Source organism: Motacilla alba, chromosome 10, assembly GCF_015832195.1.
Source record: "Motacilla alba alba isolate MOTALB_02 chromosome 10, Motacilla_alba_V1.0_pri, whole genome shotgun sequence".
In the NCBI taxonomy this organism is placed as follows: domain Eukaryota; kingdom Metazoa; phylum Chordata; class Aves; order Passeriformes; family Motacillidae; genus Motacilla; species Motacilla alba.
Window position 1 is genome coordinate 6362935 of NC_052025.1, and position 27340 is coordinate 6390274.

A 27340-nucleotide genomic window follows, 5' to 3' on the forward strand; every position below is an offset into this window, starting at 1 on the left:
CTAATCTTAAAAATAAAAGAACAAGCATTTCTGAGTAAACCAGTCATAAGTTCTTTTAAAAATATTTGCAAAACACACAATTTTATTTAATCCCAGGTTCTGGGAAAAAAAAAATTATTTTTGCTGTTTATTTTCTTTGAAAATAAATGTTCAGCTTGTTTCAAGTCCTTGGCAAGGAAATTTTCAGTGTGGGTTGTTAAGTTTTGGCAGAGCTAAAACAATCTAAAAGTAACAGGGATACTATTGGAAAGCACTTGAAAATATTAGCCATTACTATAGTTACCAGCTCTGCTTGTATTTCTTTCTTTCTTTGGGCATGAAATTGTATCAGGTCAAGTAGTCTCCAAGGTGGGTACACCAAGGTGGAGAGGAAGGACACGAGCCAAGCGTCAGTGAGCAGTGCAGGATGAAGCACAGGTCATGGTGGTCCTTGGGTTCACAGGAGATTGCTGAGGTATCAAGTTCCTGGGTGCTGCTGCTGTTGGGGCCATGTACCTCACAGCTCTTGTAGCACAGTTCCAAGTGTAACAGACGTAATTAAACCCCTGGAGGGAAAAAAAATCTCCCAAACACTTGTTATTGAATTTCAGATTTATTAGAATTAAAGAAATTAATTAAAGTTGTCCCAGGAGATAATAGAGAACACTGTATTCTGTGCTACTTTTTTTGTGAGCAACATCATGGATAAAAAGAAATACATGCAGTTGAAAGAGAGGGCTAATGAGTAATTATTTATTGCACAGATATATTCTGGCTATGTTAGCTGCTGTTTCAAGATCAGACATCTGTCCTTAAAATATTTTGCTGCTTGGAGGTTTTTTTTCTTTACCTTGAAATAAAGCCAAGTTTTTCCTTCATAAAGGAGAACACTTGAATAAACACAACCCTACCATAAAGCCAGTTGGGACTAGTCTGTTGGCAGGAGCTAGAGTTCTTTTCACACAGGGAATTATTAGAAAGACAGTGAATCTAACTTCTCCCCTCTCAAGGGTCCCTCACATAGTCTCTATTCTTGACTTCTGTAATATTAAGCAGCATGGAACAGTCAGAAGTTTACAGGAGTATTACACTGGGATATTTTTATATATTGTTTCTTATTTTCAGAAAAAAAAAGAAAAAGAAGAAATATTTCTTTGTTTTAACTTTGAAATTGTGACAGATGCAAGTATTTGCTAACTGTGGTGTACCTATAGGGACATTTATTTACACATTGCAAGCAGGTAAAACTTGTAAATCTGTTACAGAACAAAGCTGAGAATTCTATGTGGCTTAGAAAGGTTTGTGTATTCTGGGGAGCAGTGTTGGGATGCAGTAGTACTCAACTATAAATTGAATTCTGCAGAAGTTGGCACACATTTACTTTTCCTACAAAATTGCTTCTAAGAGTTGGATTTTCTGTATGTTAGACCAGGTCACAAGAGTTGTAAAGCTGGTAATGTCTGAAACCAGTTAGTAATTTCCAGTTTCCTTTGTCCTCATTTATATAAAATGAGATCACTTGCTTTCTAAGTTTGGGGAGGTAAGGGAGTATCTACACAATACAAAAACTCTACTCTTTTTGGTATCATGAGAAAAAGCACTTGGAAATAAAAGCCCCAAGATTAAAGTAGGCAGAATTAACTCCTGTATATCCATTAACTTTTCCCATTCACCCAGTTAGTCATCAAACTTGCTGTACAGTCCCTTCTTATGTAATCAGTGGGGGTCACAGAATGACAACTGTAGTATCTCTAATTTTAAACCATTATGGTTTGAAATGTAAAAAAAATGCTGTGGTCAAAATTATTTTCCAAGTATTAAGAGAAACAACTTTTTAAATATATATTCTTTTCTCTAATTCATCTTTGCTGAAAAAGTCTGAATACCTGATCCATGTTTAGATGACTACTCAAAAATTATTCCTTTGCCCTCTCCAGTATATCAATCCAGGAAGTAGAAATGCCTAAAAGAGAGATAACCATGAACCTTTGGAGCTTGGGAATGTGAGGGCTGAAAGCTGGCAGATGACAGATGTGACTCAGAGTCCATCTCATCACATTATGACTCAGGCAGTCCCCTCTGTCTCCTCCTGTGTAACATATGTCCCTCTCTGGGAAGATAACCTGCCTCTAACTTGGATGCTTCTTTCTTGTGTATTCTCTGATACGAACATGTGCAGACACTGCCGTGGCCAATGGATGAGTTCCTTGTGTGAATGCCTTGTGCAGGCTGGATGCAGCTCCAGGAGCAGGCAGTGGCCATGGTGCTGGTGTAAGTACTCGTAGTGCCAACCCCAGGATGTAAAGTGTTTACAGGAACCATCCTCAAATTAAACTTGCTTAAATCCTAGTTGGCAGGGTTTTTGTTCAAGTAGTAATGAGGATACAAAGGGCATAGCAAACACATGGTGACGATGTTCCGACTTTGGGCAACACAGTAAAAAGTAAAACCCCCGAAATCTGATCTTTGTTGCATATACATCCATTTTTTCTAGTCATCTAGGAAACACTGTCTTGCATTCCGTTTAGCTGTTTTCATGCTTTACAAGGGGGCATCTTTGTGTTTGAAATTCAGATGATGTTTGTCATGACAAAATTTAAACTCAGATTTGTGTATTTGAACAGCTGTCGAGTCTACAGTAAGGTGGTTTTCAGTAATTATCAAGTGCCCTTGATTTATCTAGCTTGATCTCACCCTTTCACTGACAACCAAAGGAAATCCGATTTGAGGTTGCATTTGTGATTGTCTTTGCTATAGCACAAAAACTGCTGGAAGAAGTTGTGGAATCTAACTGCAGCTTCAGTGCTCTGGGAGAAGTTAGATGGGCTGTCTCAAAACCCAAAGAATCCAAGTGTTGTGGCTGTGACTTTTACAGGGCATTCCAAAATGGATGATACTCTGGAGAAAAATTTCGCCTTGTAAAACTGCTTGCAGTTTTCATATCTCTTTTGACCTGGCAAGATGTCAGAAAAAAGGTACTGAGAAGTAATTGCAGTGAGACAGGGAAACAGTGTTTGAGATGAAGCGCTCTTAAGTGATTTGAAGAAAGGTAGTAGAAGAAGGAGTTGCTGTCTCTAAACATTTTAGAGCAAACAATATGGTAAGAATATGAGGGATAGCAGTAGGCTGAACTCAGAAATGATTGGGTCAGTTGTGAAAGTGGTACAATTGCATTTGTTTGCAAGCATATCAGATTTTTGCTTAGCCTGCCAAAATTAACCAAACCTTTAATGAGTTCCATCCTGAGAAAACACTGTGAATGTGGTTGTGGCTCTGTCTGCGCAGAGCCTATAATGATATTTAAACCAGGACTGAACTTTTGAAAAATGTGCATTTCTAAAAAACATCTTAAAACCAGTTAGCTTTATTAAAAGTTATTAGATTATTAGATAAGATTAGTTATTAGATGTAAGGGCCTCCTGCATAGGCACTAAAGTAAGTAATATTCAAACAATGAGATTAGGAAAGGAAGAATATGAGTGTTGAAATGAACATAATGCCTCAAAAAAGAAAGCAGTTAGGAAGAAAGCAGCGCAAACCAGGGCAGGTTTGCTGCACACTGTGTGTGTTTCTGGATAGGAGTGTGTACAGATGGATGAGCATACGTGTGGCATCTCAAATGTGTGGCCTCCCCAGCTCATGTGGGGCTGTTCAGAAGCACAGGAGATGCAGTTAAGCCAATGAAGATGATAAGGGAATGGAGTAACATGAGCGGGATTCCATAGGCTGAACATTTCAGTCTGGAAAAACAATAACTTGGGTGAGAACGACTGAGTGAAGTCCATAAAACCTGAGAGTTCATGGAGAATGTGGAGAGGAAGTGATTGTTGTTGTCTGTTTCAGTACAAGATCTCTGAGTCACTGGCAGAAATTACCCAGTGCTATTTTCAAACAAAGAGGATGTGGCATGTAGTGGAACTGACTGACACAGGAATTAGGCCTCCTAAATTTCAGGAAGGAAGCTAAGCATATTCAATAAAGGACTACTAAATGATAGAAATTGATTATGTTTGATGAAGTCTTTGTGCCTCAAAGTAAAAATGCAGCCTGGAAACATTCTGACAAAATAGAGTACATTTTTCCTAGCTTTAGGATCACTCTTATGCACCCATTATTGATGCCTTTGGATAACAAACCTTTGATGTGACTTGCGAGGACTTCATGTTCCTGTGTTCTTGTAATATAGTGGGAGAGTTTTGGTGATTGAATCTAATCACTCAAAGGGCCTGATCATTCACTGCCTTTAGATTCTTCTGATGCTCTTCATACTTGGGCTTTCTTTTTTTCTCACCTGAATATCTTCACATTAGCTAGAAAATACTAAGAGCCAGGAATTTCTGGAGCAAATTAAGGATGAAGTCATTATTGACACAATGGTGAAGTTGAACATACTCTTCTTCTGAGGAGGGCATTAGGCCCCATTTTTTTGTAAGCCAATCAAAATAGAGAAATGCATACAGTTTTCCATTACTCAGGGACCTCGTCAGTGATGGTTTGCACATCTTCTCTCTGATTAACAGAAATAAAAATATTTAAAGGGCTGCAGCATTGAAATATGTCAAGATACTAAATAGAGTATTGCTTATACCTGACCATATGTCTTGATTTGGCAAGTACTAAAAAGCTGCTAAAATACAGAAAAATGTTGAAATTTTACAAAGGGAATTTTAGATCTTTAATGATAGGTCAAATCACTGTGAATTCTAGTATTTCTTGCCTTTTCATGTTTGCTTTGAGATGTTTAAAGCAGCTTAGTTTAATAGCAGCTTTAAAACACCCTTAGGTTTCAGGACTACCTCTTCTGTAATACAAGCTGCTAAATTTAACCCCCATGAAGTCCTATCCACAGGTAACAGAGGAAGGAACTTGGTGCATTCAGTGGCGTTTTCTGGAGAAAGGCCATTCTTAAGCTGTGGTTTTCTGTGAAAATCTGCTTTGCTCTTGTCTGAATAGGTTTAGAATCCTAGAAAAGGTATTTTGGTCTGCAGTTCTGAGTTACAGGAAAATCAGCATCCTAAGAATTGGACTTGATTGAAGAGGAGAATAGACAAATTATAAAGAACCAAATTCCCTGGTTTCTGTCTGCAGAAATGTTACTCAAAACATAAATTCTGTTATTTGATAGTATTTGAGCATGACAAATAATGTAAACTGGTTTGCCTCTTGTAAGAAGTCTATTAAAACAAGTGAAAAGGAGGGTTTGTTTTTGTCTAAAAATACACTGTTCAATGTAACTATTATCTTTATATTAATCACAGTCATTGTTATAGGAAGAGGCATAATTTTAGTCAAGTGTTTTTGCAGAACTTTATTCTGCCTCTCTTCACACGAGCTCTACAAATAGGGATGGGGTGCTAGTGTTCCAAGTCTGTTACCACAAACTCCCATTGTGAAAAGAAAACTCATCTCTGCAAGTAATTTCACACAAGCAGGTGAAGATCACATAGTAGAAAAACTTCCCACCTGCAGTACAAACCAGATGAATTCAGAACAGTGTTTTAGTGTGTTGAATAGAAAAGGATTTGTTTGGGTAAAACTCCTTTAAACCCAGGAGCAGTAAAGCAGAGTGGAGAATGTGAGCCAAGGGAATCTACTGCACACCTTGGTTGTGCGATTGTCAAGGAAGAGCTTGAACAGGTAAAAGAGCAGTTCCTGGAAATACTGTTTCACATGATAGTAAATGTATTTTTTCCTTTTAATCAGGAGGGATGGTTCTGAGCAATCAGCATAGGACTGTGGCACAAACCTTCCAGCCACTCTGTGTTCAGAACCAGGCACTAGTTAAATCCAGTCCCTGCTGGCTGAAGAGCAAAGGATCATCTCTTTTTAAGATAAATCTAAAAAGTCTGATGAATGCTCAGGGCCACATGAGATCCTGAAGAGAAGTGATCTGCAGCTGTGTGGAGTCTTCCACAAAGAAATGTTCACAGGTATTCGTTGTATTTGTAGGAAATGGGTGTTCCTGTTTCTGCCAGTTGTGATGCGGTCACACACTTGGAAGGAGCTTTATGTGCCATCACATATTCAGCTCTTGTGGTCTCCTCCCTCTTGGATTTGCACATTTCCTCCCCCTACAGCACTGATGTACAGCCAAAAATGCAGATGCTTGAGTGTTAAATGGACTTTGTACTTAACTCATGTAACAGGGCTAGGGTGCACTGCCTCCTTTCCTAAATTCTAGTCAACAGGAGTATGTAAAACTCCAGAACACTGAGATTCCACGTGTTTTCCAGGGCATTTGCACAACACTCCTCCCTGCCCCCAGCTCTGTGTTTTGAGGGCTATTATTTTCGATAGGACAGGCAGAACTTTAGTATTTCAGTCTCTCAAACTCAAATGGAGCTTTGCATTAAGAAGTAGAAAACTTGAACCTGTAAGTTTGAAAGACTTCTTTGCAAGTATTTGCAAGTATGCAGTTACAGCTGCATATGGTGAGAAGAGAGAGCATTTGTATTTGTGTAAATGAATTGTGTTTATTTGGGTGAATCACCTCTACTGCTTAAATGGATGTTAATTGGGGTGATACTGTGTAGCTGTTTAGCACCAAGGATGGAGAAAATAGAACTGTATTGAATGGAGGCTTCCACTCCAGGCTGTGCCATTGGAGTTGTCTCCTGCACTATGGAGCGGCTGCTCAGCCACTTCTGATTTTTCAGAAAAAAACAGATTGTATTTTTGCATTATTCAAATAGCAAAATGGACTGGCATCTTTTCCATCTCCTGTTCCTAAAGGGCAGGACAAAAACAGCATCAAAAGGTCGCCGTGCCAAAGAAGTTCCTTTGAAACAATGAAACAGTTGCCATAGAAGCAGTGACTCATTGCTGTGTGGGAGAGGTGAATGTTTGCCTGAAGTGGCTCAGGAGGCTGTTCTGAGCACCACTCATAACTGAAACTATTTGTGTTCTTCACTCTCTTCCTCAGGTTGGCTTCAAATGTTATTACTGTTTGTTTATGCTCTTTATGACATTCATGAACCAGAAAATAAAAATGGTAGGTATTGTAAAAGCTCAGGAAGGAATGAAAAGGCAGCATTTCGGGGTTTTCAGGGAGTCAGTGTGGGGCATTGAGGAAACAGCTTGAACTTTGATGAGGTTATATGGGGTTTCACACTTGTTCTCTGAAGTACCACCCTTTTGAAGAGAATTGTGGAGACCTTTCATTGAATCCTAAAATGGCACACTACTACTTGCCAACACTAATACTGAGATATGATCAGGGTGGTGCTGACATGCATTAGCTTTAGCCACTTAGATAGGAGGTGTTTTAAAAAGGCATAGAGTTAACATCAACTACGTGAATTGTATTATTTTGGTTAACTGTTTCTTGTCGTTGCCAACACGGTCAATTTAGGCTAGATTTGGAGAATCATTTCATGAATTTTCAAACTGCACTGTTACTGAATTCAGAACATCTGTATATCCAAGCCCTGTCTGCAGTTTTGAAGGCTTTGGCCTTATGCTCCACATTGTAAATATGCACTTTGTATACAAATTTTAGAAAAGAAGATACCCTTCTTAAAGAGCTATATTGTGTGGAGTTGGTATCTGATCTTAGATATTGAAATGGTTTTCTGCTTTTGCAGTTGAGTTGTTTAAACAGAAGCACAGAGTTTGCTTACTCTTGCTGAATCTGGGCTATCAAGTAATCTGGCATATTTGCAACAGATCGGTATATTCAAGCAGACATGAGTGTTTTGTTAATGTGTGATCTAGGAATATTTATTTCAGATTATATTTAGTCTGCTTTTGTACTAGAGCAGCTTTAATGTCCTTGTGGTTTTAACTTTCCTGAAGTGAAAAAACAATTAGTGCACTTTAGAGATGCATATATGATATGGACCTGTTGTACATTTGCGCATTAGAACTTTCAGGGTATGGAGCTTCTAGTTGCAAATTTAATGTTCAGATAACAAAAAAAAAATAGTCAACCTTTCAATTTGAGGTACTTCTGGTGTTTTTTCCTGTCACAGTATTTCCATTCTTAGTGAATGTGAGCAGTCTGATTAGTTTGAAAGTACAAAGCCTCAGAACTGAAGCCCCAGGACCCTGGATGTTCTTGTGAGTGGTCTAGCAGCAGGTATGGGAGCAGCCTGGCCCAGGGTCCAGCCGTGGTGAAACTACTCTCCCTCATGTGCCTGTGGCTGGATTCAGTGCCAGAGCCTCCTGGGAATGGGTAAGACAGATTCCTCCTAACCAAGGCAGAAATGAGAGCTCCTGACTGAACTGCATGGGATCAAGTGGGGACACGCCCACAAGCCCTGCACTCACCTTTAGAGGTGTGTTTGCCAAAGGAATGTACGTACTAGGATTAGGCTTCTTCATCTTCTTCACTCTTAAATGCTGCTAACACAGCCACTTCAAAACACTAGAGTAAACTCCTTTAATAAGCTCTTTGTAGAGTGGGGTGTCAAAGCTGAATAGCTCTCTTGGCTTCGATAGGTGACAGGCAGCAATGGTCTGTTTGTATTTCAGGTCTTTATTGCTGGGGGTTTAGGCAGATTTCATAGACCTTACAATGGGTTTGTGTATGGGAGAGCTACGAGTTCCATTTAGAGTATCTTTCCTTAAAACAACAGGAGAGAAGTTGTTTTCCTGTCTGAGGTATCAGTGTGAGATGCATACTTTAGATTTTTTAATCCTTTTTTATTAGCTGTTATTAGTTGATATCTCTAAGACCATCTTTTCACATGATTACTTTTCCTGGATGGCTTTACTTTTTCCATTGTAACAAGAATAAAACCTTTTTTCTCTCAAGTAATTTTCTAGCCAGTAAGAAACTATTGAATATCGTAGTGAAAGAGTCTTTATATGTCTTCATGTGAGTAGCTTTTTTCACTAAACTGGTGCATATCCACATACTGTAAATGTAATTTGAATTCGTAACATTGTCAAAAATGAATAGCTTGCTTCTTCTTACTGTCTGAAATTTATCTGACCAAATGAAGGTCAACTTAAAGCACAGATAGGTAATGAAACCAGCTATTGTGCAGGTAAGAAAATCTGTGATTAATTAAGTGGACCACATCTGGATGTGACCACAATCTAATCGTGAGGGGCTGTAAATAGCATCAAAGATTTGTGAGCATTAGGTCTGTGGACAGCAGGAAATATTTGAAAGCCAAAGCAGGATCAAATGTTTGGGTAAAAATTATGGTTATAGCTAACCACAAATCAAGTGAGAGCCATTAGAATGTTGTTTGTTATCCTGTGGTTGAATGTAAATTCTCAGCATTGCTCCTTTGATTTGTAAAGCAAATGAGGGTTAGGCTGCGACCTTGAAGACATGTGAGACATTGAAGTGAGACAAGCAGGCTCTGCTGGCTTTCTTGTGCTCTGCCTTGGGAGGTTTTCTGAAGCATGAGGTTTACTTCTTGCTCAAGTAGCAGGAGCTCATGGCTCCTCACTGCTGAACAGCCTGTTCAGTTCATTTCCACTGAAGAACACGTACCACCAAACCTTGCCCTGGTGTCTGTACACAGGCAGTGCCTCCTGCAGTAAAATGCTTCAAACACGGGCTGTGCTGGCATTTCCCTGCTGTGCTATTAAAATGGCACATGCTGGCTATTACTCTCTAGCAGTCAGAACATCTTCATTGGGGTCTCATTTACTACCCTTCACAGGCAGAGAAATGAAAGGAATTAAGATCATATGTGAAGGTCAAAGATTTTAACAGTAGCCAGAGAAAAGTAGTAGTATTATGCTCAGCTTCTTCACACATTGAGGGGAGAGCCATCCAGCCAATCTCTAGGCAGACTTACTTAGACTTTGGAGGAAAAAACTCAGAAAAACTAGTGTCCCTCCTAGTGGAGAGGAGAGAGACTTGCCAAAGGCAAGAAATAGAAGTTGGGGTGAAAATATCAGAAACTGACTGTCTGGGAAAGGAATCTAAGTCCACTAATGCACACTGTTATTCTGAAAGATGGGGAGCCAGAGCTTTCAGATGCCAAAGCAGTATGTGCTTCCTTGTTCCTAATCTGCTGTACCTCCTGCCTGGAGGGGAAGGATTACATGAGCAGTATGTCTGTGATGCCTTACTGTCAATACCTTATTGTCAGCTTTCCCAGTCTGAATTCCTCCAGTGTGGCTGTTAGATCCTGAGGGAGACTCTGAGGGCCTCATTAAAGTCAAGACACAGGACATCCATTCCTCTCCACTCATGGGCTGAACTTGTCAGTGAATCACAAAGTTCAGACACAGCTTGACCTTGGTACATCCATGATGGTTTATCTCAGTCTTCTTTTTTTGGTGGGGTTTTTTTTGTTTTGTTTTGTTTTGTTGTTTTTTGTTTTTTTTTTGTGGTTTTTTTTTTGTTTGTTTGTTTGTTTGTTTGTTTTTGGGGTTTTTTTTGTTTTTTTTATCCTTCCTACATTTGGAAATGACTTCCATGAGGATTGGCTCTGCAGTCTTTCTGAGGACTGTTTGGGTGACCAACCTGCAACTGAGCCTCGGGTCCTCTTGCCCTAAATGAAGATGGATGTGGCAGTTACTTTTTAGGCATCACCACCAGTCACCATGACCTCATCTGGTCCCAAAGATTTGTGTACATAAAATTTTCTCAGGTGCTTCCTAACTTGATCTTTCTCATTTTCCCAGACTCAGTGGAAGTGATTTAATTTTACACAAAAATTCATGTGAACGAAAAATAACATACATACTTCTGTTTGACACACTTAAACCCAAAAGTCTTTTAAGTTTGTTAGTAAATTTTGCATTGTGAAGACCATGGAATTGATAGAATTCTGCCCTGTCAAATCCATAAAGAGGCCGACTGCTGTGACTTGGCAAATTTCCAGTTGATGTCAGATTTGAAGTCAGTGAGGATCTCTTTGGAGAAAAGACATGGGGATTTGGATTAAAACATTTATTTATGATTGATAAATGAAATCCACCTGGTTACCAGAAAAGGAGAACATATGATACAAGAAGAAACAGTTTAGATTTCTTTTTAATTTCAGTTTAGTAGAACATTTTATTTCATTCCAAAGCAAAAGAAATCCTTGGGTTGACTGGAAAATTGTAAAGACTGTATTACTGGTAACAGAGCAGCAGGAGTTGTTACTTATGTGGTAAAGGCTAATTTGTAAAGAAGTGCAATATCAACTTCATGTTTAGGTGTAAGAAATTCAATTTTTTTATTGTTTTGCAAAGACCTACATTTTGATTTCACAAGGATTGTAAGTGCCACCTTGTGGACGTCATTATTTTTGTATCTCGTTATAGGACACAGTGGTGAAGTAGAAAAATAAAATTTTGTTTCAAAATCTGTGACAGAAATTAGTTATGTTTTCTTTAAGGTTTGGGAGATTTTGATTGATTTTCCAGTATTGCTGTTGATGTGCTGAGGAGGAAGAACACAGTACTGCTGGCTCCAATGGCTGTAAATAAAGCCAGTACTTGTCTCACTGTGAAGTCCTACTACTTCATGATATTTGTGGTTGTTGCTGGAATTCCTTTGTTGATCACTCTCAGATCTTTCTCCTGAGTTATCTGTCAATGGACTACCATGGGAGTGTAACCCCAGATGTCTGGTATTCTGGCAAGCTCCTTATGCTGTGACCCCCAATGTCCTTGTGTGAAGGTGGCTGGATGAAGTGGTTCATGTGATGTCAGAAAGTAGCCTGTGTGATTTTTGGGGGGGGTGTGGGTTGCAAGGGTTTTGTTATTGTACATTCTGGCCCTGGGTAGATCAGCTACGCCCTGTTTGTAAAGGGTTTGGGGAATGCCTTGTCTCCAAAGCATGGGTACAGTGATGCCTATAACAGCAAGCCCTGAGTTGGGCATTTCTACCCTTTTCACAAATGAAACCAAATTTTATTCTGAGGAATACAGAGTTTCTGATTGCATGCAGCTGATTTTCTGCTCATTAATAACTTAAAGGTATTGTCATGAGGTACATTAAATATCTGCTGCTTATCTTAAAGCTGTCTCCTAAGGATCTGGAGCTTTCTCACTAGCCAAGTCAAATTCAAGCCTGTCCTCCAGAAGTAAATCCTGTGCGGTTTGTCTGTACGCTGCTTAGCTGTCAGCCAGTCACAAATTCCTACTTATCTCCAGGCTATACTTAGGTCATAACCAATATCAAAATTCCAGGACATCAGATCTCTTCCTTGGCTTGCTGCTGAAGTGTTTTTTGTGTTGTCACAAAACAGAAGCTGATTTATCTTAGATAAGTTGTTTTTTAAACTGTTAGGAAAAATGGCCAGCAGTGTTGTTCTTGCAAAAACACAGTTATATCCCTGGTCATCCAGGATTCCTTTAGCATCTCATCTTTAAAGCTGTTTTATGGATAGTACAAATCAAGATCAGTTGGATGGGGCTTGGAACAATCTGGTTTAGAGGAAGGGGTCCCTGCCCATGGCAAAGGGGCTGGAACTGGATCATCTTCAAGGTTCCCTTCTAACACAAACTGTCCTATGGTTCTAGGAAATTATTTTGTTTTAAAATATCCTGTCCTGGTGTGTGTTACTGAGTGGGTTGAAGGTTTTCTACTCAATGAACAGGTGGGTTTCTTCTCTAACTGTCTAGATGCAGTATAAAGATTTCTCACATACCTCTTTTGGTGAGAATAGGCTGAGTGCTCACTTTTAGAGGAGATTAAGACAAGACTATAGAGGAAGTAGTTCTGCTTCTGTAGAAAGCCTGTTTTGAATTATAACAAAATCAAAGCTCTCCACCTCTTTCCTGAGCAGCAGCTGTGGGAACTTCATTGTTCAGCTTCTCTTTCAGCTGATGAGTATGCAGTCAGCATGATCAATGCATTACTGCTCGTGGTGTGTTCTTGGATTTTGCCTGGCAGGATGTAAAAACCTGTTGGCTACCTTGAAAGCACCGAGTCTGAGAACCCTTTGGGTTTTATTGGTTTTTTCCATATGGAAGACTGGCTGAAATGCTAATTCACAAAATCATTTCAGAATTGATTCTTCTCTGAAAATCATGCTGTTCTCAGTTGTTGTGTCCGAAGTCTGCAGTTGTAAGATCTTGGAAAAAGAAATCTTACTTTATTTTGCAGAGCATTGGCTGTGACGACTATCTGGGTTCTGACAAGGTGATTGACAAGTGTGGAATATGTGGAGGGGACAACACTGCTTGCAAAGTTGTGTCTGGAGTTTTCAAACACACGCTAACAAATCTTGGCTACCACAAGATAGTGGAAATTCCTGAAGGAGCTACTAAAATCAACATTACTGAGATGTCAAAGAGCAACAACTATTTGGGTAAGTTGCATCTCAGTGGATGAAGAATGCTTTGTGTGCTAGTGCAACTGGGTGGAGGTTATGCCAGGAAAGGCCTTCTGAGCAGTGTGAAATCAATGTCAAGAAGAAGAGAGGAAAGAAAAGAAATCATTTAACAGGTGTTTTGATCAGAACTAACTGGCTTTTTTTAATTCTACATTGATCTTGCATGACAAGCATTGTAGACCTGTTACAATTTATTTCCCTGTCTGTCTGACTTGGCTTTAGTTTCTCTTTTTAATCAGTTCCGCTGTGATGTTTCCCTTTCCCACATCATTAACCTTCTCTGATCAGTCAAGAATCCAGCCAAGCAGATGCTTGTGTATGTAAAAGGCTGCTTGAGGAGAAGAGAGAATCTGATTGCCAAAAAGTTTCAGTTCTTTTAAAGTGAGATAATTTGATATTGAGGAGGTACTCACAGAATCCAAGTTCTTTGTACAATTGTTTATTCAGAAGCAGGTCCTTAATTCAAACCTTGGAGGATCCTGGAATATTTATAGTAACATAACGTCTTAATGTATACTTCCAAGATGTGTATAATGGGCTGCAAATTAGAGACTGTGGAATTTATACCAGATCTCTATCAGTCTGGTGTGCATTAATGAACTGGGGCATTAAACACTGTAACCTGTCATGTTCCCAGGTTACAAAGCCCTTAGTTTGTCTACTGTGCATGTTTTGTAGGCACTTCTGATGAGTGGACTGGAGAGAGAAGAGTTACTTATGATTTATAAAACCTGCCCCTCACCCTTCAGTTTTATCTTCGCCATCTTTAGATTGCTCTTAAGAGTTACCATTGCAGATGGTAAAATTGGAGCCACCTGAGAACTTCTGTGCTATCTTGGTGTGGTTATTGCTAGAAACTGTCTAGCTGTACTAGAAGTTCCAAATGCCAGTCCTCTTGTTGGACTGCTGCTTTATCTCCCTTCTGGTGGGTAAAGCATCTCAGCTGCTGCTCAGGTACAAAAAAGGAAAGTGCTCATTGTGGAATTGCTTTTACTCTCTTTTCTACTTTCTTCCCCTTAATTCCTGCTGAAGCTGGAATGAGTTCCACAGAAACGTTGCCTGTAGATGGGAGTTTATTATGGGGAACAGTGTGAACTGGAAAGTGAGTTTTATAATTTTACCAAAAATTTACTTCAAAATTGAAGAAATAGAGTAAGCTACCCTCACTCCAAGAAAGCCAAATATTCTGAACCTACTCTCTGGGTGGTCTTCTCAGTTCTTATTTGTCTTGGTTTCATCCAAATGAGATTTTGATACATTATATACCAATATACACCAGCATTTGTTTTTTCATGAGAACAGTTTGTATAGCATCCATCAACACTTAACTTAATTGATGATGAACTAAACCAATAATTCTTTCTAAAGAATTTCCATGGATACTTCTGCATTTGGTAGAAAATGGGTGAGAACATAGCTGACTTGGCAGTACAGTGAAAATAGTCACATTACGAAAATATAAAATCATGGAGTTGAATGTAATTTTTCTGTCAGATTTATGTGCCAGCATCTGGAAACAGCTGACAGAAAAACTCTCTTAACTATATTAAAATGTCCTGAGCCACTTGAAGATTTTTGTAATGGGCAGGACAGAAAGAGAGTAACATTTTTGTTCAAAAATAACCAGGCTGTTGGCATGTATGGGAAAGTGATAGAGTTTTTCTTTCCCATGCTGCTCCTTATCCCCTGAGCTCTTGGTTTATGCTATCGTCTTTTCTTTCTTTCTTTTTTTGTTTTTTATCCATTTCATATGTTTTATTTAAAAGTGCTGGTATGGATTTAGTCTACTAAATTTGCCAGCTCCCTCCCATGTTAGGAATTCTTGAGGATGTAATTCCAGCCTAGAAGGATTCCAGCCACTCTGCTTACACAATAAATTTGGTTTATTGAGGCAGGTGAGTTACACCAGGACAAAAATGAACATGTTCAAGCAGATCAGAAAGCTGAAACTAAGAGAGAGGCTTGTCAAACAATTTATTGCACAAGTGAAATGGTAATTATGCAGTTGGGTTTTTGGCATACTGGTGGTCACAAATTTCTCACTGATAAAATAGCATTCAGAATTTAGACATTTTTCTAGTGCACATAACACTGGTGGATCTGGGAAACTTGAAAACTCAGATCAGGCGTTTGCTGTTTTCTCTGTATTTATGGTCATAGGCAGAAGTTTCAAACTTTAAAAATAACAATAAAAAATTAAAATAATCCTTATGCTGCAGCAGCAACAAGAAAATTACCCTGGCAGCCATTCCTTTAAGGATTAGCTGAGTGCTTTGCAAAACTGAATTTTCAATAGCTTATTCTGACACAATACAGTTGCAGCCATCAGAACTGCTTATAAGCACCATTCCAAGGAGCATAAGTTGGTTGCTGTTGGTTTTCCTTTCACTTTCTACATTTTAGTTTCTTCAGTGCAAAATTGGAAGTCAGCTCAATGTCATTAAGATTTTTTTTGGGAGATGATGGCAGGTGTTCCTAGGTATCAGTTACTCTGTTTTTCTCTGTTTGGGAGATTGTCTTGGGTTCCATGTGGTTTCATTAAGCAGGTTTACAAAGCTCCACACTTTCCTCTAAAGTACTATGCAAGTGACTTATTAGGAAAGTGTTCACAAGGAGGTATTTCTTTAAAATCGGGAGGTGCTGGCAAAAGCAGGCAAGAATATGAGTTTCAAACTCCGCTAGAAGTCATCCAAATGTTTGAAAGCTTCTCCATACTGCTTTTGTGAACTATTTTGTATTAGTCTATTGCTCATTTTTGTAAAGACCTCATAAAAAAGCACAGTTCTAACATTTCTGCTGAATACGATTCAGTTTACTGAGTTTTCTCATTTTGAGGACTGCATTTTTGGCTTTTGCATACAAGCTGGAGTGATTCCAGAATAAAATTTTTAAGTTCTTGCCACTGGAAAACAATAAACTTCTGTTAAAAAGAGAAAGCATGGCAATGGTATATAAAGCTTTAAAGTGTTTCTAGAATGTTCTCTGGGTAGTCAGAATATGCAGATTAAAGGAGATGGGCTAATTGGTTGTTCAGGGAACTTTGTAATTAACTTTTCATAAAATCCCAGTTTGGAATGAATTGAATTTCATACAGCACAAATAGAGTATTTTCTTCTCCCCCTGCCCAAGTATTCCAATTCCTTTTAGGCTTTCCATTTCTTGAGGATCTTTACTGTAAGGAAGAGTGTCGATGTGATAAAGGAAAATATTTTAGCAGTCAAGTTGAGAATGGGCTGGAACATTAACTAGTGTGTCTTAGTGAGCCAAAGCAGACTAATAGAGCCATGAGGTGTATCTGAAATTCCCCAGGAAACATCTCATGCTGGTTTTCTAGTGCGTGTTTGTTGGGAAAGAAAGCAGTCCAGTTGGAGTGCTGTATAACAGCTATTCATAACTATTAATGATGTATTCATCAGGCTGTATATTTACTCCTGTGGTTTTTTTACAGTTAAGAGAAAAAGCTATGTATTACCAACTCTATCAGTAGAGAAGGCTATAGGCTGCACAGCCCTGAGCTGTGTCAGAATGACTTCTCAGAGTTGTTTTCAGCAGTATTTTCTTACTGGCTCACATGTAACAGAACCTTTTGGTAACAGAACTGCTGACCTTGGCCAGACCTTTCCATTGGCAAAGCACTTCTGTCACATGCTAGAGACAAAGACATACTTTTTATCCCACTGGTAATCATCATCTGGACAGTTCTCATACACTGACATGGGAAACTTGCCACTGAATTAAGTAGGACCGTGATACCTTCAGTGGGACCAGCATGTTACAGCACTTGTGCTGCAAAACATGTGGGTTGGAGTATAAATACTTCTTCATCTTTGGGATTGGGATTTGAGATAATGGCAGAATTTAAAGCCAGATAACACAGATCTGAAGTGATTATTTAGAATGTGCCTTTTTTTTCATACTGTTTCTTGAAAACCTAATTGAAAGAAGCTGGTTGCTATCCCTATCCACAGCCTCAACTGCAAGGCAATCTGTGGGGAAGGAGGTGTCAGCAGTTCAAATTAAAATTTAGCTTGATGCAGAATTGAACGATACAGTGCTTGAAAATGTGTTAGTTTTGAAATACACTGCACAATGAACTTCAATTGAGATAATCTGGTAAGGTCTGTAACTCAAGGAACAGTTTGTTTCTGGGGCAGTTGTCCGAGTGTGGAGTCCTGTGGGTTTGGGATTGAGTGCAGGAAAAGGTACCAGACACACTGCCTGCCATCGCAGGCCTGCAGGGTTCTGAGGTTCTGTCCAAGGGAAGGTGGAGAATTCCCAGTGTGGGCAAGTCCCCTCACATTTTCTTTCTTACTTGAATGCTATTTTCTACAAAGATGTTTGTTTCATAGTGAACTTATTTAACTGCTAATTGTAAAGCTCATTACAGTTCCTTCAGGGAATATATTATGTATTTCAGTTTTGTTTTTCATGGAGTTAAGTCGCTTCAGCCACTGAATGAGATAGAGACATCTTTGGATCTAATCCATTTTCCCTGCTTTCTGTAAAATGATACTCTGCTATTTCTAGCATCTTCTATTAGCACATGCCAGTATACACAATTTATGATTAAAATAAAAGTTGGAGATTAATATTTTTTTAAACAAAGGTCCAAGGGACGTTAATAGCACTATTGTGAATATTGGTTTTCCTGAACAGGAATGTGATTTTAAGGAATTTGTTGTATGAAAACAACAGGGCTTGATACTAATGGGGCTGTGAAAAGGAAATGGGGCTCTGAAAACCATTTTTATTCAGTATTCTCTGCAGCAGATAACATTTAAACAATACATCTCATGATGAAAGATTGTTAGCAACTCTTGAACTTAAAATAACATTTCGAAATCACTTTAGAGATTTGAAATTACAGCAAATAAAGGCATTAGATTAGAACACTGGCAGGAATTTAGAAGACAAACATTGCTAGAGGCACTGCTGTGATCGTGTGAAGAGCTTTATAATATATATGCTCATTGATTTCCTTCATGTGGTGCTTATTAAGTCAACTAATATACTTCAAAATATACTTTTTAATTGCTGTTAATGATTCTTTCAATTGTATTTTTTGCACAAGATTAAAAGTTTCTGTGCAAAAAAGATGCAATGAATATAGTAATATGGAGGAGAGGACGCACATGGGAATTTTTAGGGTTTGGAATGAACTCTGTACAAGGGATCTGCTTATAATAAGCTGCTGTTCCATTGCTTCAGTGTGCCTTGGGCTCAGTGTCTCTCCCACTGCACAAGGACTGTCAGGGCTCTATTGATAATTCTCACATTTCTGTTCAAAACCAAAGCCTGCAGTTTGGCATTTGAGTTTATGGAGTGCTGTAACCCAAAGCTATGCTATTATGTATGTTTATTGTGATGGATTTGAGACCTTCCCAAGGACTTGAACATTGCATTAATCATTGAGTGCATCCCTGGATGTGTCAGTGCATTTGAGTTGGAGTGTCTCTCTTACATCTGTGGCTTCCTGAATGCATTTCTTAAAAACAAATGTAATTACAATATCTGGATAAGAATAACTATTTTTTTTACCTTTTGTCCTTTGTACTCTTGACCGTTCTCTGCTGGAGTTAAACAACAAAGATGTTTCTTAGTACAGCAACAATGTGCTCCAAAATGTGGAGAAAAGATTTAAGGAATCACTTCTTAAATAAACTGAAGTTCAGTTTCACACAGCAAGTTCAAACCATAAGGAAACTTAAGAGTGGATTGTTAGTGTCTGAACAGGCAGCACATTTTGAATAAAGTTCCTAAGAAATGCTTTTTGTGATTAGGCATCCTAGTGAAACTGTTGTGTCCCTGTTTCCTGGATATTGAACAGCAGAGTCAGGAAATACTACACAGGAAGAGGAAGAACTTGGGGGTTTTTTGGAAAATGTTTGCAAATCAAACATTCTAATAAAAACACGGAACTGGCAATATAAGTTGATAACTCATGGTTATTGGCTTTGCCTTATATCTTTGTCTCCACTCAGTCTTGTCCTTCAGTGCTTCAGATTCTATATTTGGTCAAATATTTTCTGACTCTACCAGATTGGCCATTAATTAATTTGTTTTAGAAATTTTGGGGCACCTTAAAAATTTCAATTCAATGTCAGTTTTAGAAGAGACCTGAGTCACAGAGCAGATTCTGACTTTTCAAGTTAATTCAATTTAGTTAGCTAGCATTGCTAGTTGTAGATATATTGATTCTCTGAATTAATAATGATTTAATTAATTGCTCTCTGTGTGGCCATGCCTTAATTCAAAAGCAACACGGGTCTCCTAAGAAACTCTTCTTTCTCACCAGGGATTTAAAAATGGCCCCAAAACTAAAGTGTGTAGTGCTGACCTATCCAGGAAAGTGCTTTTCCATGGCTGTTATTTTATGCACAGAAGCCCAGGGTCTGAGCAGAAAACATGCATTTTTTAGCAGCTACCCAATTCAGTGCCTGTGATTTAATATTACACTAATTGCTGACAGATTCCCTTCAGGTTTTATGTTTAACTGGGTATGCTGGCCTGAGAAATTGAATAGGTCACATTTCCTTGAGCTGAAAAGTGTGGTATTGTGGTTGGTTGGTTATGGCTAAATGGGTTTGTATGGTGATTTTTAATAATTTCATGGTCTTCTCCTGCAAACTGCAGTTTCAGTATGTGTGGGGCCTACAGCTTGCTCTGACATTAAGTGGTATTAATTACCTTTACCATAGCCAGTCTGGCTCCCATATTCTGTGTGAAGGGTTCAAGGCAATGGTGGAGAGGTATGAGGAGTCTCTGGTTTATGCCTGGAGATTACAGGAATTTTAGAAGCATATTCTGGCAAGAAGTTTTGGATCAGCCTGAGTTTGGATCTTGCTCTTTGTGGTCGTATTCCTGTGTCTGAGGATAATGTATAGATAAGCTAGGAGGGAGAATAAAGACCAACACAAGTTTGCTTCTGTTGCAAAAGGGTTATAAACCAATAGAAGACAGTATATCAAGACAAACAGAGATGTGTAATCGCTCCCTTTCTAATATTTCTCACCTGTAGTTCATTATTAGTATGTCCAGTTCTCCCTGTACACACACTTGCGCTTCTATATCCTTTCAGTCATTGTTCTTAGAATGGTTTCAAATTGATTTTCTGCAGGGAGTGTTTCTTTCACTAAATAAATGTTCATCTTACTATAGCCAACAAGTATTACTTGGCTGGGATGACCACTTACTAAAACCCTCAAAGCTGTTAAGACTTTGGATGAAATTCAACCCTAATGAATTCAACTCCACTGAATTGAAGTTGCACAAGCATCTTACCTAGTGTAATGACCTGTAGTTGGAACAGAATACATCCAGGACATTATTCTTTGCTGACCATATATTTTTTCAACTACTGCTGTTGCTTAAATAATTACAATTTAGAATTTCTGGCAGAGTTATCTTATTATAGTAAATTCCAAGGTGACCTTTTCCCTTCTGGCTTCATTAAATAGCCCGCTGGTATCTAATACTCTGTATAGTGGTCTGTAGGGTTCCAGGCACATTTTGAAAACATACAAAAGAAATACTTAATCAAAAGCTAGTTTGTTTATTTTTATATATTAAATGGCCAATCCTTAAAAAAAATACAAAAAGTCAGACTTTGCCACTCCTCTGGGTGATGGGAAATACTCTTTCCTCTGGCCTCAGGTTAAGCCTTGTTGGCTGGGTTAACTTGTGTGACCACTGTCTCACAAAACAGTTCTCTGCAGGTCACTTGCCATCAGTGTTTTCACTCAGGATCTTTGAAATAAGTTTCTCCTTGTTTGCTGAGGGCAGGAGGCCTGAGCGGTAGCCCTGAACTGGGGTGCTGAGGAAGAGGTGCCTTGCCTGGGAGGCTCATGACTTTGCACCTAGTCTTTTCTTCTAGTCTCCAGGAGAATTCTCTGTGTTGCTGTTTTTCCAGGTAAATGGCTCCTTGGCCTTTTCTGCATCTTAAAGAAGAGTATGTGGCTGTGCTTTTTGGCTCATACTGGCTCATTGGTGGTCCTGACCAGTCCAAACCTGGTCATGACCAGTTTTGGAACCCATAGAAATCACATTTTCATTTCCTAGTTGTGTCATCATATGGCCGAGGTGGTGGTGGTGTATTCTCTTACCATGTGTTTGTAAGCATTGTTCCTATAAAAGCAACACTTGCTACAACAGAGCAGCAGCTGAAACCTGCTGTTGCTTTGATGATCTGCCTGCAAATACATCATCTGCACAGCAGCCAGCAGCAATGAGTCCCACTGAGGTGTTGGTTTCAAAAGTTCTGTATTAAAAGAATGGTTTTTTCCTTCTCATTAAATAGGGAAAGATTGCATTGAAAAGCAGGGAAAGGATAAAGAGCGATATGCGAAACAGTGAGAGGAAACTCAGAAAGACTGGTTCTTCAGTTTGACTTGTAAAACACCCAGCAATCTGGTTGCTTGTATAACTTTGCAAACCCCCTTGGCATGGAAGCCTCTGGAGAACTGACTCTTCAAGATTTTCAGTATTTCCTGCTTCTTGTCAGACCCCAAAATCTTTAATTTCAGCCTTTCTCACAGTGTTTTGATTAGACTTCTGTTTCCAGTTATGGACAGAACCAAGGAACTTGAATGCAAAAATTTCAAAGAAGATGCATTAAAACATGAAAGAGACGGTCTGTTTGAACAGTTTTTATTAATCTGAACCCAATTAATGGGACCTTTTTAGATCTCAAAGCTTTAGATTATTTTTGTCTTCTAGCTGATGACCAAACCACCAAGCAGTTTCCATGCAAACACTCACTTGAAGGGTGCAGAGTGTTTGGAATATCAACACATTGTTTGTTCAAGGCTTCTTAAAATAGTGAAGCTCTCTGAACAGTGGGTGCTGATGGGGCACCTTTTGGTGAATGCATTTCATGGCACTGGGCAATACTCAATGAAATGAATTCTCCTCTAACTAATGCAGCTGATTCTCTGCTTTCACTCCAATCTTCCTTTGTCCCTATAAAGGCCAAGACAGAAATGTCATGTACTCTTTGGGAGTTGATTAAAATCCTTTGCATGTAATCCACTGCTCAGCTGTATTTTACCTGATATAAACACTACTTTATAAAGTTTTTAGCAAGGTGTAGTCACTGGTCTGATACAATACTGTTCTCCTTTTCTTACAAGTTTTAATTCAAAATTAATTTTATTCTGTGATTTAGTTGTGCATAAAGAATGACCAGAATCAGTCCAAATTCATAAAGTATCCATAGGCAAATTCCCAAATCTCATAAAGACACAATTCTTTCCTTTCGTGCCAAGAGGAGAAGTTGTTACTAATTTAAATAGTTGTTCAACTGCTACATAACAAAACTTAAGAAAAAATGGTTGAGAACCTGGTTTCAATTGTCAGAGATACTTCTGTGCAGCATTCTTTGATTCCATAATCTTATTTTATTCTGAGCAAAATTCTCTTTTGGATTGAGAAAAACCTTTCTTTGTTCCTTAAGCATCCCTTGATCTAGTCAGATGGAATGTTCTTACATCTTTGATTCTGTAAAAGAAACTTTCTTCTTTTTTTGCTGTTCCGTATTTCCCTTTGAACTGCTCAATTTCAACATTTTTGGGTTTTACCCTTTTCAAAATCTCTCTTAGTAAAATAATCACCCAGTAGAAATGATACATGATTAGTGGCTTCATGGTTGGAACCAATAAAGAGATTTCATCTGCAGAGAATATTTTTATATTGCAGCATTAAATTCCAAAAGAAATCCAAGTCCTTTCTAATACACAATATATATGGGGATTTAAAACTTGATTTATAGACTGTATGATTGAGTTAGTCAAGGGAGATTAAACTTTATCCTTTATTTCTTAGCTTGCCCAGTGTCTTTGTTTTCTATTGAATATTACTTCAAACACTTTGTGTCAGAAGAATTTGGGTGCTTAGAAGCACTACAGACCCAGTCTCCCTTTCATGTTTGTACCCATGGCAGCAGTAGTTGCCCCATGGTCATAACTCCATTTTTGAGTACCAAATTACTGTTATTCTGAAAATGCTGGGAGTGTGTTGAGAGATTGGGTCAGGTGAATGTCTGCTGTGAGATTATGGGGCTGACTTTTGATGAGCTGCCTGGCAAAGGTTACCAGCTCGCGTGGCTAATCTGGACACGGCTTAGGGACCCCAAGACTGAACAACTGAGTATCTGTTGAGCACTGATAGCCATGAAGGGCTACGGGAAGGGTTTTAAAGGCATAACAGCCCAGCTGCAGCTGTTGTTGTTTGGGTTATTCCTTAGTCCATCACCTTCAGTCCATTCCCCTATGCCAGCTCTTCTGTGGAAGAGCAGAGCACGGCCCTGAGGCAGCGCACGCTCACTTGGTGTGATTGTGTGGCATTAGGGTTCCTCTACACCTGTAAAACCTTCTGCAGGTCCTGAGCAAGAGCACCTGAACTCAACTTCACATAAGGATTCTGTGCAGGAGTTCCACTGAAATCATGGGAGGAGGTGAACCTCAGGGAGGAGCAAGAGCAGAACTGTTAGGAGGACTCTAACCAGGCATGGGGACATTTAAATGATGAACCATACCAGAGCTTTGGAAAACTTGGAAAAGAGATGGGATTTATTGGTGAAATGAGGCCTAGTCATTGCAATTACTTGTAAGGACCTAAGGCAACAACACCTTAGTGTGTGATATGTCTGCTGATGTTCAGTCAGACTGCCGAATTAAGATTCCTTCAGTAAATGGAATTAAAATTTTACTGTTGAATTTTCATCATAACACTTCATCATTCTCTTTTAGGCTTATATTGCAGAGGACTGGGAGGATTGAATTTTTTTAAAGCGTCTGGCAAAACTAGAAGATGTTGTTCTATATTTAGAATGGTAGTTCCTCAGATTTTTTGATTGTTCTTACAAAAAACGTCTTCTTTCCTTCCCCAGGCCTAATTAATGCAAGGGAAGGCCAAGTAATGGAAATTTGTTTGGTATGAGCTTAAATTTATGAGCACATAATACCTTTTTTAGTTGTCTTCTGCCAATTTAAAAGAAAAAAAAAAGACAGTGAAGCACGATGCAGTCCTGCATTTGTGTCAAGAGGTTGTAACTTTTCAGCATCAAAATTTTCTTTTGCATTTTTAGCAAAGCAGACTTCTGAAGAAAAGTCTCTCATGTGTCTGTTGAAACATAAGCACATAGCCTTAAGAACTTCTGACTTTTCTTCTGACTTTCTCTATTGATACAGTGAGAAATCGATTTTTCCTCTAACCCTTGCCTTGCTAAATAGCTATGGCTCATCCCTGAAGCTTTTGAGTCTCTGGTTCAGAAGAGGTGCTCGTGGATTGTTTTGAAACTGTTCATAGAGTCCTAATGAGCACCAGACCTAGTTTATTGTTCTGCCAGCAGTTAGCTTTATTAGAGGGAGAGCTATTTTGCATTGAAACTTCAAAGTTTGTGAGTAACTTTTAAGCAAAGGTTCACTGCTTTATGAATGAACAGAGGATTCCTTCCCCATGCCTGTTTGTGTGAGTTCAGTTCTGAGCAGTTGTGCAGATTTTGGAGAACTACAAAGGAAAATTACAGAGTTTTATTCTGCTCTGTTTGTTTGTGAAGAAGTGTCACGTTTGTAATTTAGTACATTGCCACGAACCTTATAGGTAGTATAATTAATAAAGATAAACATGGGAAATGCCATTTATGTGTTCAGGTTAACATTGAATTAACTTGTCCTGACAGTGGCCCTGTGTTCCTTTATGGCAAAAATCTGTGCTATGTCTTTAGCCTCTCCACTGCACACATTATTGAAGCAAAGGTAAAATCAAACAAAATCTTTTTTTTCCTACCTTGGAATATATCTAAAGGTTGAGGAGGAAGAGACAGAGAGTTTGGAGTGGAATGTAAGCATTTGTGTTTTGTTTCAGTATCATCCCTAATGCAGATGTAGCAATATAAATTTGACACTTTCCTGGAGGTGAGTTGATGAAGGCTTTTTTCAGTCTTTACCTTCATCACTTGTTTTAAGCAGAAAACAATGGTAATATGGTTAGGATACCTACGAGGTCTAACCCAAATCAGGCATGTTGGAATGCAGCTAGCCTTTTAAATTAGTTATATGCATCTCCAGAGGCCTTAATTCTGTAGGTGCTGGGTAGAGACCCTCAACTCTGCTTCGTATGAAAGTGTTAATAAGCTGTCTGTCAGATTGTAAGGTGTAATAATCTAAACCTCAGAGTGCTGCATGTTAGAACACAGGAATACTGTGACAAAGCACATTGACTCGATTACACAGTGATTTTACACAATTTTTAGTGTTTCCTTAATGTAGTTTGTGTATGCACCTGAGATGCAGATTTTCCTGATTAACTTAGTGTTATTAGTAATGGACTAATGCTGTTTTATTTCCAGTTGGTTGAATTGTGTCATTTTAATTTACTATGTTTGAATTTTCATTTTGTCTCAGAGGTAGAATTAACTAACACTCAACTGTGAATTCATATGATCAGGTTATGGCATCTGCTCATATGTGAGTCATCTGTTGCTGTGATCTTAACATTGGTACAGTATTGTTTATGTGGACTCAAATCCCTGTTGGATTTTGTTTTTATCAGGAACTAATATCTGTTCTGCATCCCCACCTACTTGGGCTTCTTCTTCCCTCCTCCAGTATAAAACAACCATCCTGTGACTTTCTTCCCTTGAGAACCATGAAAAAGCCTTTAATTTCTGAGTTGCGGTTCTTACCTCTGGTTCTGCTCTCCTTCTAAGGTAGTTCAGGGCCACCCCTTGCAAGGGGGAAACTTCTCTCACTAGTTGTGCAGAATAATGCAGTAGTGGAATTCACAAGGTCTGCGTAAGTGCTGACACTGACAACTTGAAATCTTAAAAACACACTCTATAAGTCAGGTTTTTCAACCAAATGTTTAATGTTAATAGTAATGTGTGTAATCTGTCTGAGTTACCAAAGTCCAGGTTCTGTTTTGGCATGTTGTACATCTGATAAATTACAGTCATTTTTACAGAGCCCTGGGTTTCAAATCAAAGATGAAAGGGAGCTGCCACCAAAGGTGCTGCTTGTTGGCATCCCCAGCTGAAATGATGGAATGGAATGAAATGTTTATTTAGAACCTCCTGGCTGCCATGATGATCCAGCTTTCACAGAGTCCATATCCATGGACTAGAAATGATCTTCTGAGGGAATGCAGTAACAGGCCAGAGCTTTCATCTCCTGCATGCTTTAGCATTCACAGTGCCCGTGAGCAGAAGCAGAGCTGCCCAGGTTTCCCAGAGTTCAGTAGATCATTAAGGTATCCAGAAGTATTTCAAGACACTGCCTCTTAAAATTAATCATAAATAGCAGTGTAGCTGTTTAGGGCTTAAAATCCATTCAGCATGCTGAGTAGTTCCAGAGGGAAAGTAGGAACAGTGACAAATTTCTTGCTGTGCAACGCTGCCCTCCTTTACCTTCTCTCAGTGGTGGTTTCTACTGAGATTCACCGGTGTATGGCTTTGTATTTCATGCCTCCATCCAGAATTTGGCTTTTGAAACAAAAGCTCCTTGGTTCTTTGAGAAAATCATCACAGAAAGTGCTTCTTATCTTCAAAGTGTTTTTCTGACATTTATTAATTGGATCCTGACGATCCTGTGAGAAGGGTAAAGGAGCAGCCTGGAAATGCCCATCAAGCACTTCTACTGTACTGAACACTTCTGCAGCCTGGCTGGAAAAAAATGTTTTGTTTTGGGCTGTTTGTTTTTTTTTTTTTCAACTGCCCAAATAACTTTAAAAGTGTTTGAAAAGCAGGGCATGAAAATGAAAACTACCTTTGAACTTTCAACAGACTTAGCATTCGTGCCTGTGGACATAAAAAAGCTGCTATTAAACAAGCAGGGGCAGATCCTGTGCAGCTCCCAAATTACAATGGTGCCATTGATTTCCTTGGGCCAGGGCTGCCACAGGTCAGCTGAAGGGCCTGGCTCCTTGCTTGGGAAGCAAAGCAGTGTATAGTAAGACCTGATGTGAATAAAGAGCTTTAAAACCTAGTCATCGTAATGGGAGTACCACCTAAAATGAAGATGCACTTGGAAACAGATGGAACCGATTTTGTGTGAGAGTCAAGAGAAAGACACGTTAAATGAATGGAAAAGAAAACCAAAGCAAAATAAAGTTATTGGTATTTGTAGATA

At 38.9% G+C, this 27340-nt stretch overlaps 1 protein-coding gene across 8 annotated transcripts in view; it reads left to right on the forward strand.

Moving 5' to 3' along the window:
- Positions 1-27340, forward strand: part of THSD4 (thrombospondin type 1 domain containing 4) — a 244912-nt gene that overhangs the window by 173417 nt on the left and 44155 nt on the right. For all 8 annotated transcript variants that reach the window (XM_038146963.1, XM_038146962.1, XM_038146964.1 and 5 more), the window contains one exon: positions 12989-13193. In XM_038146963.1, coding sequence (XP_038002891.1) covers positions 12989-13193 — 205 coding nt within the window. The remainder of the gene's footprint in view (positions 1-12988; positions 13194-27340) is intronic.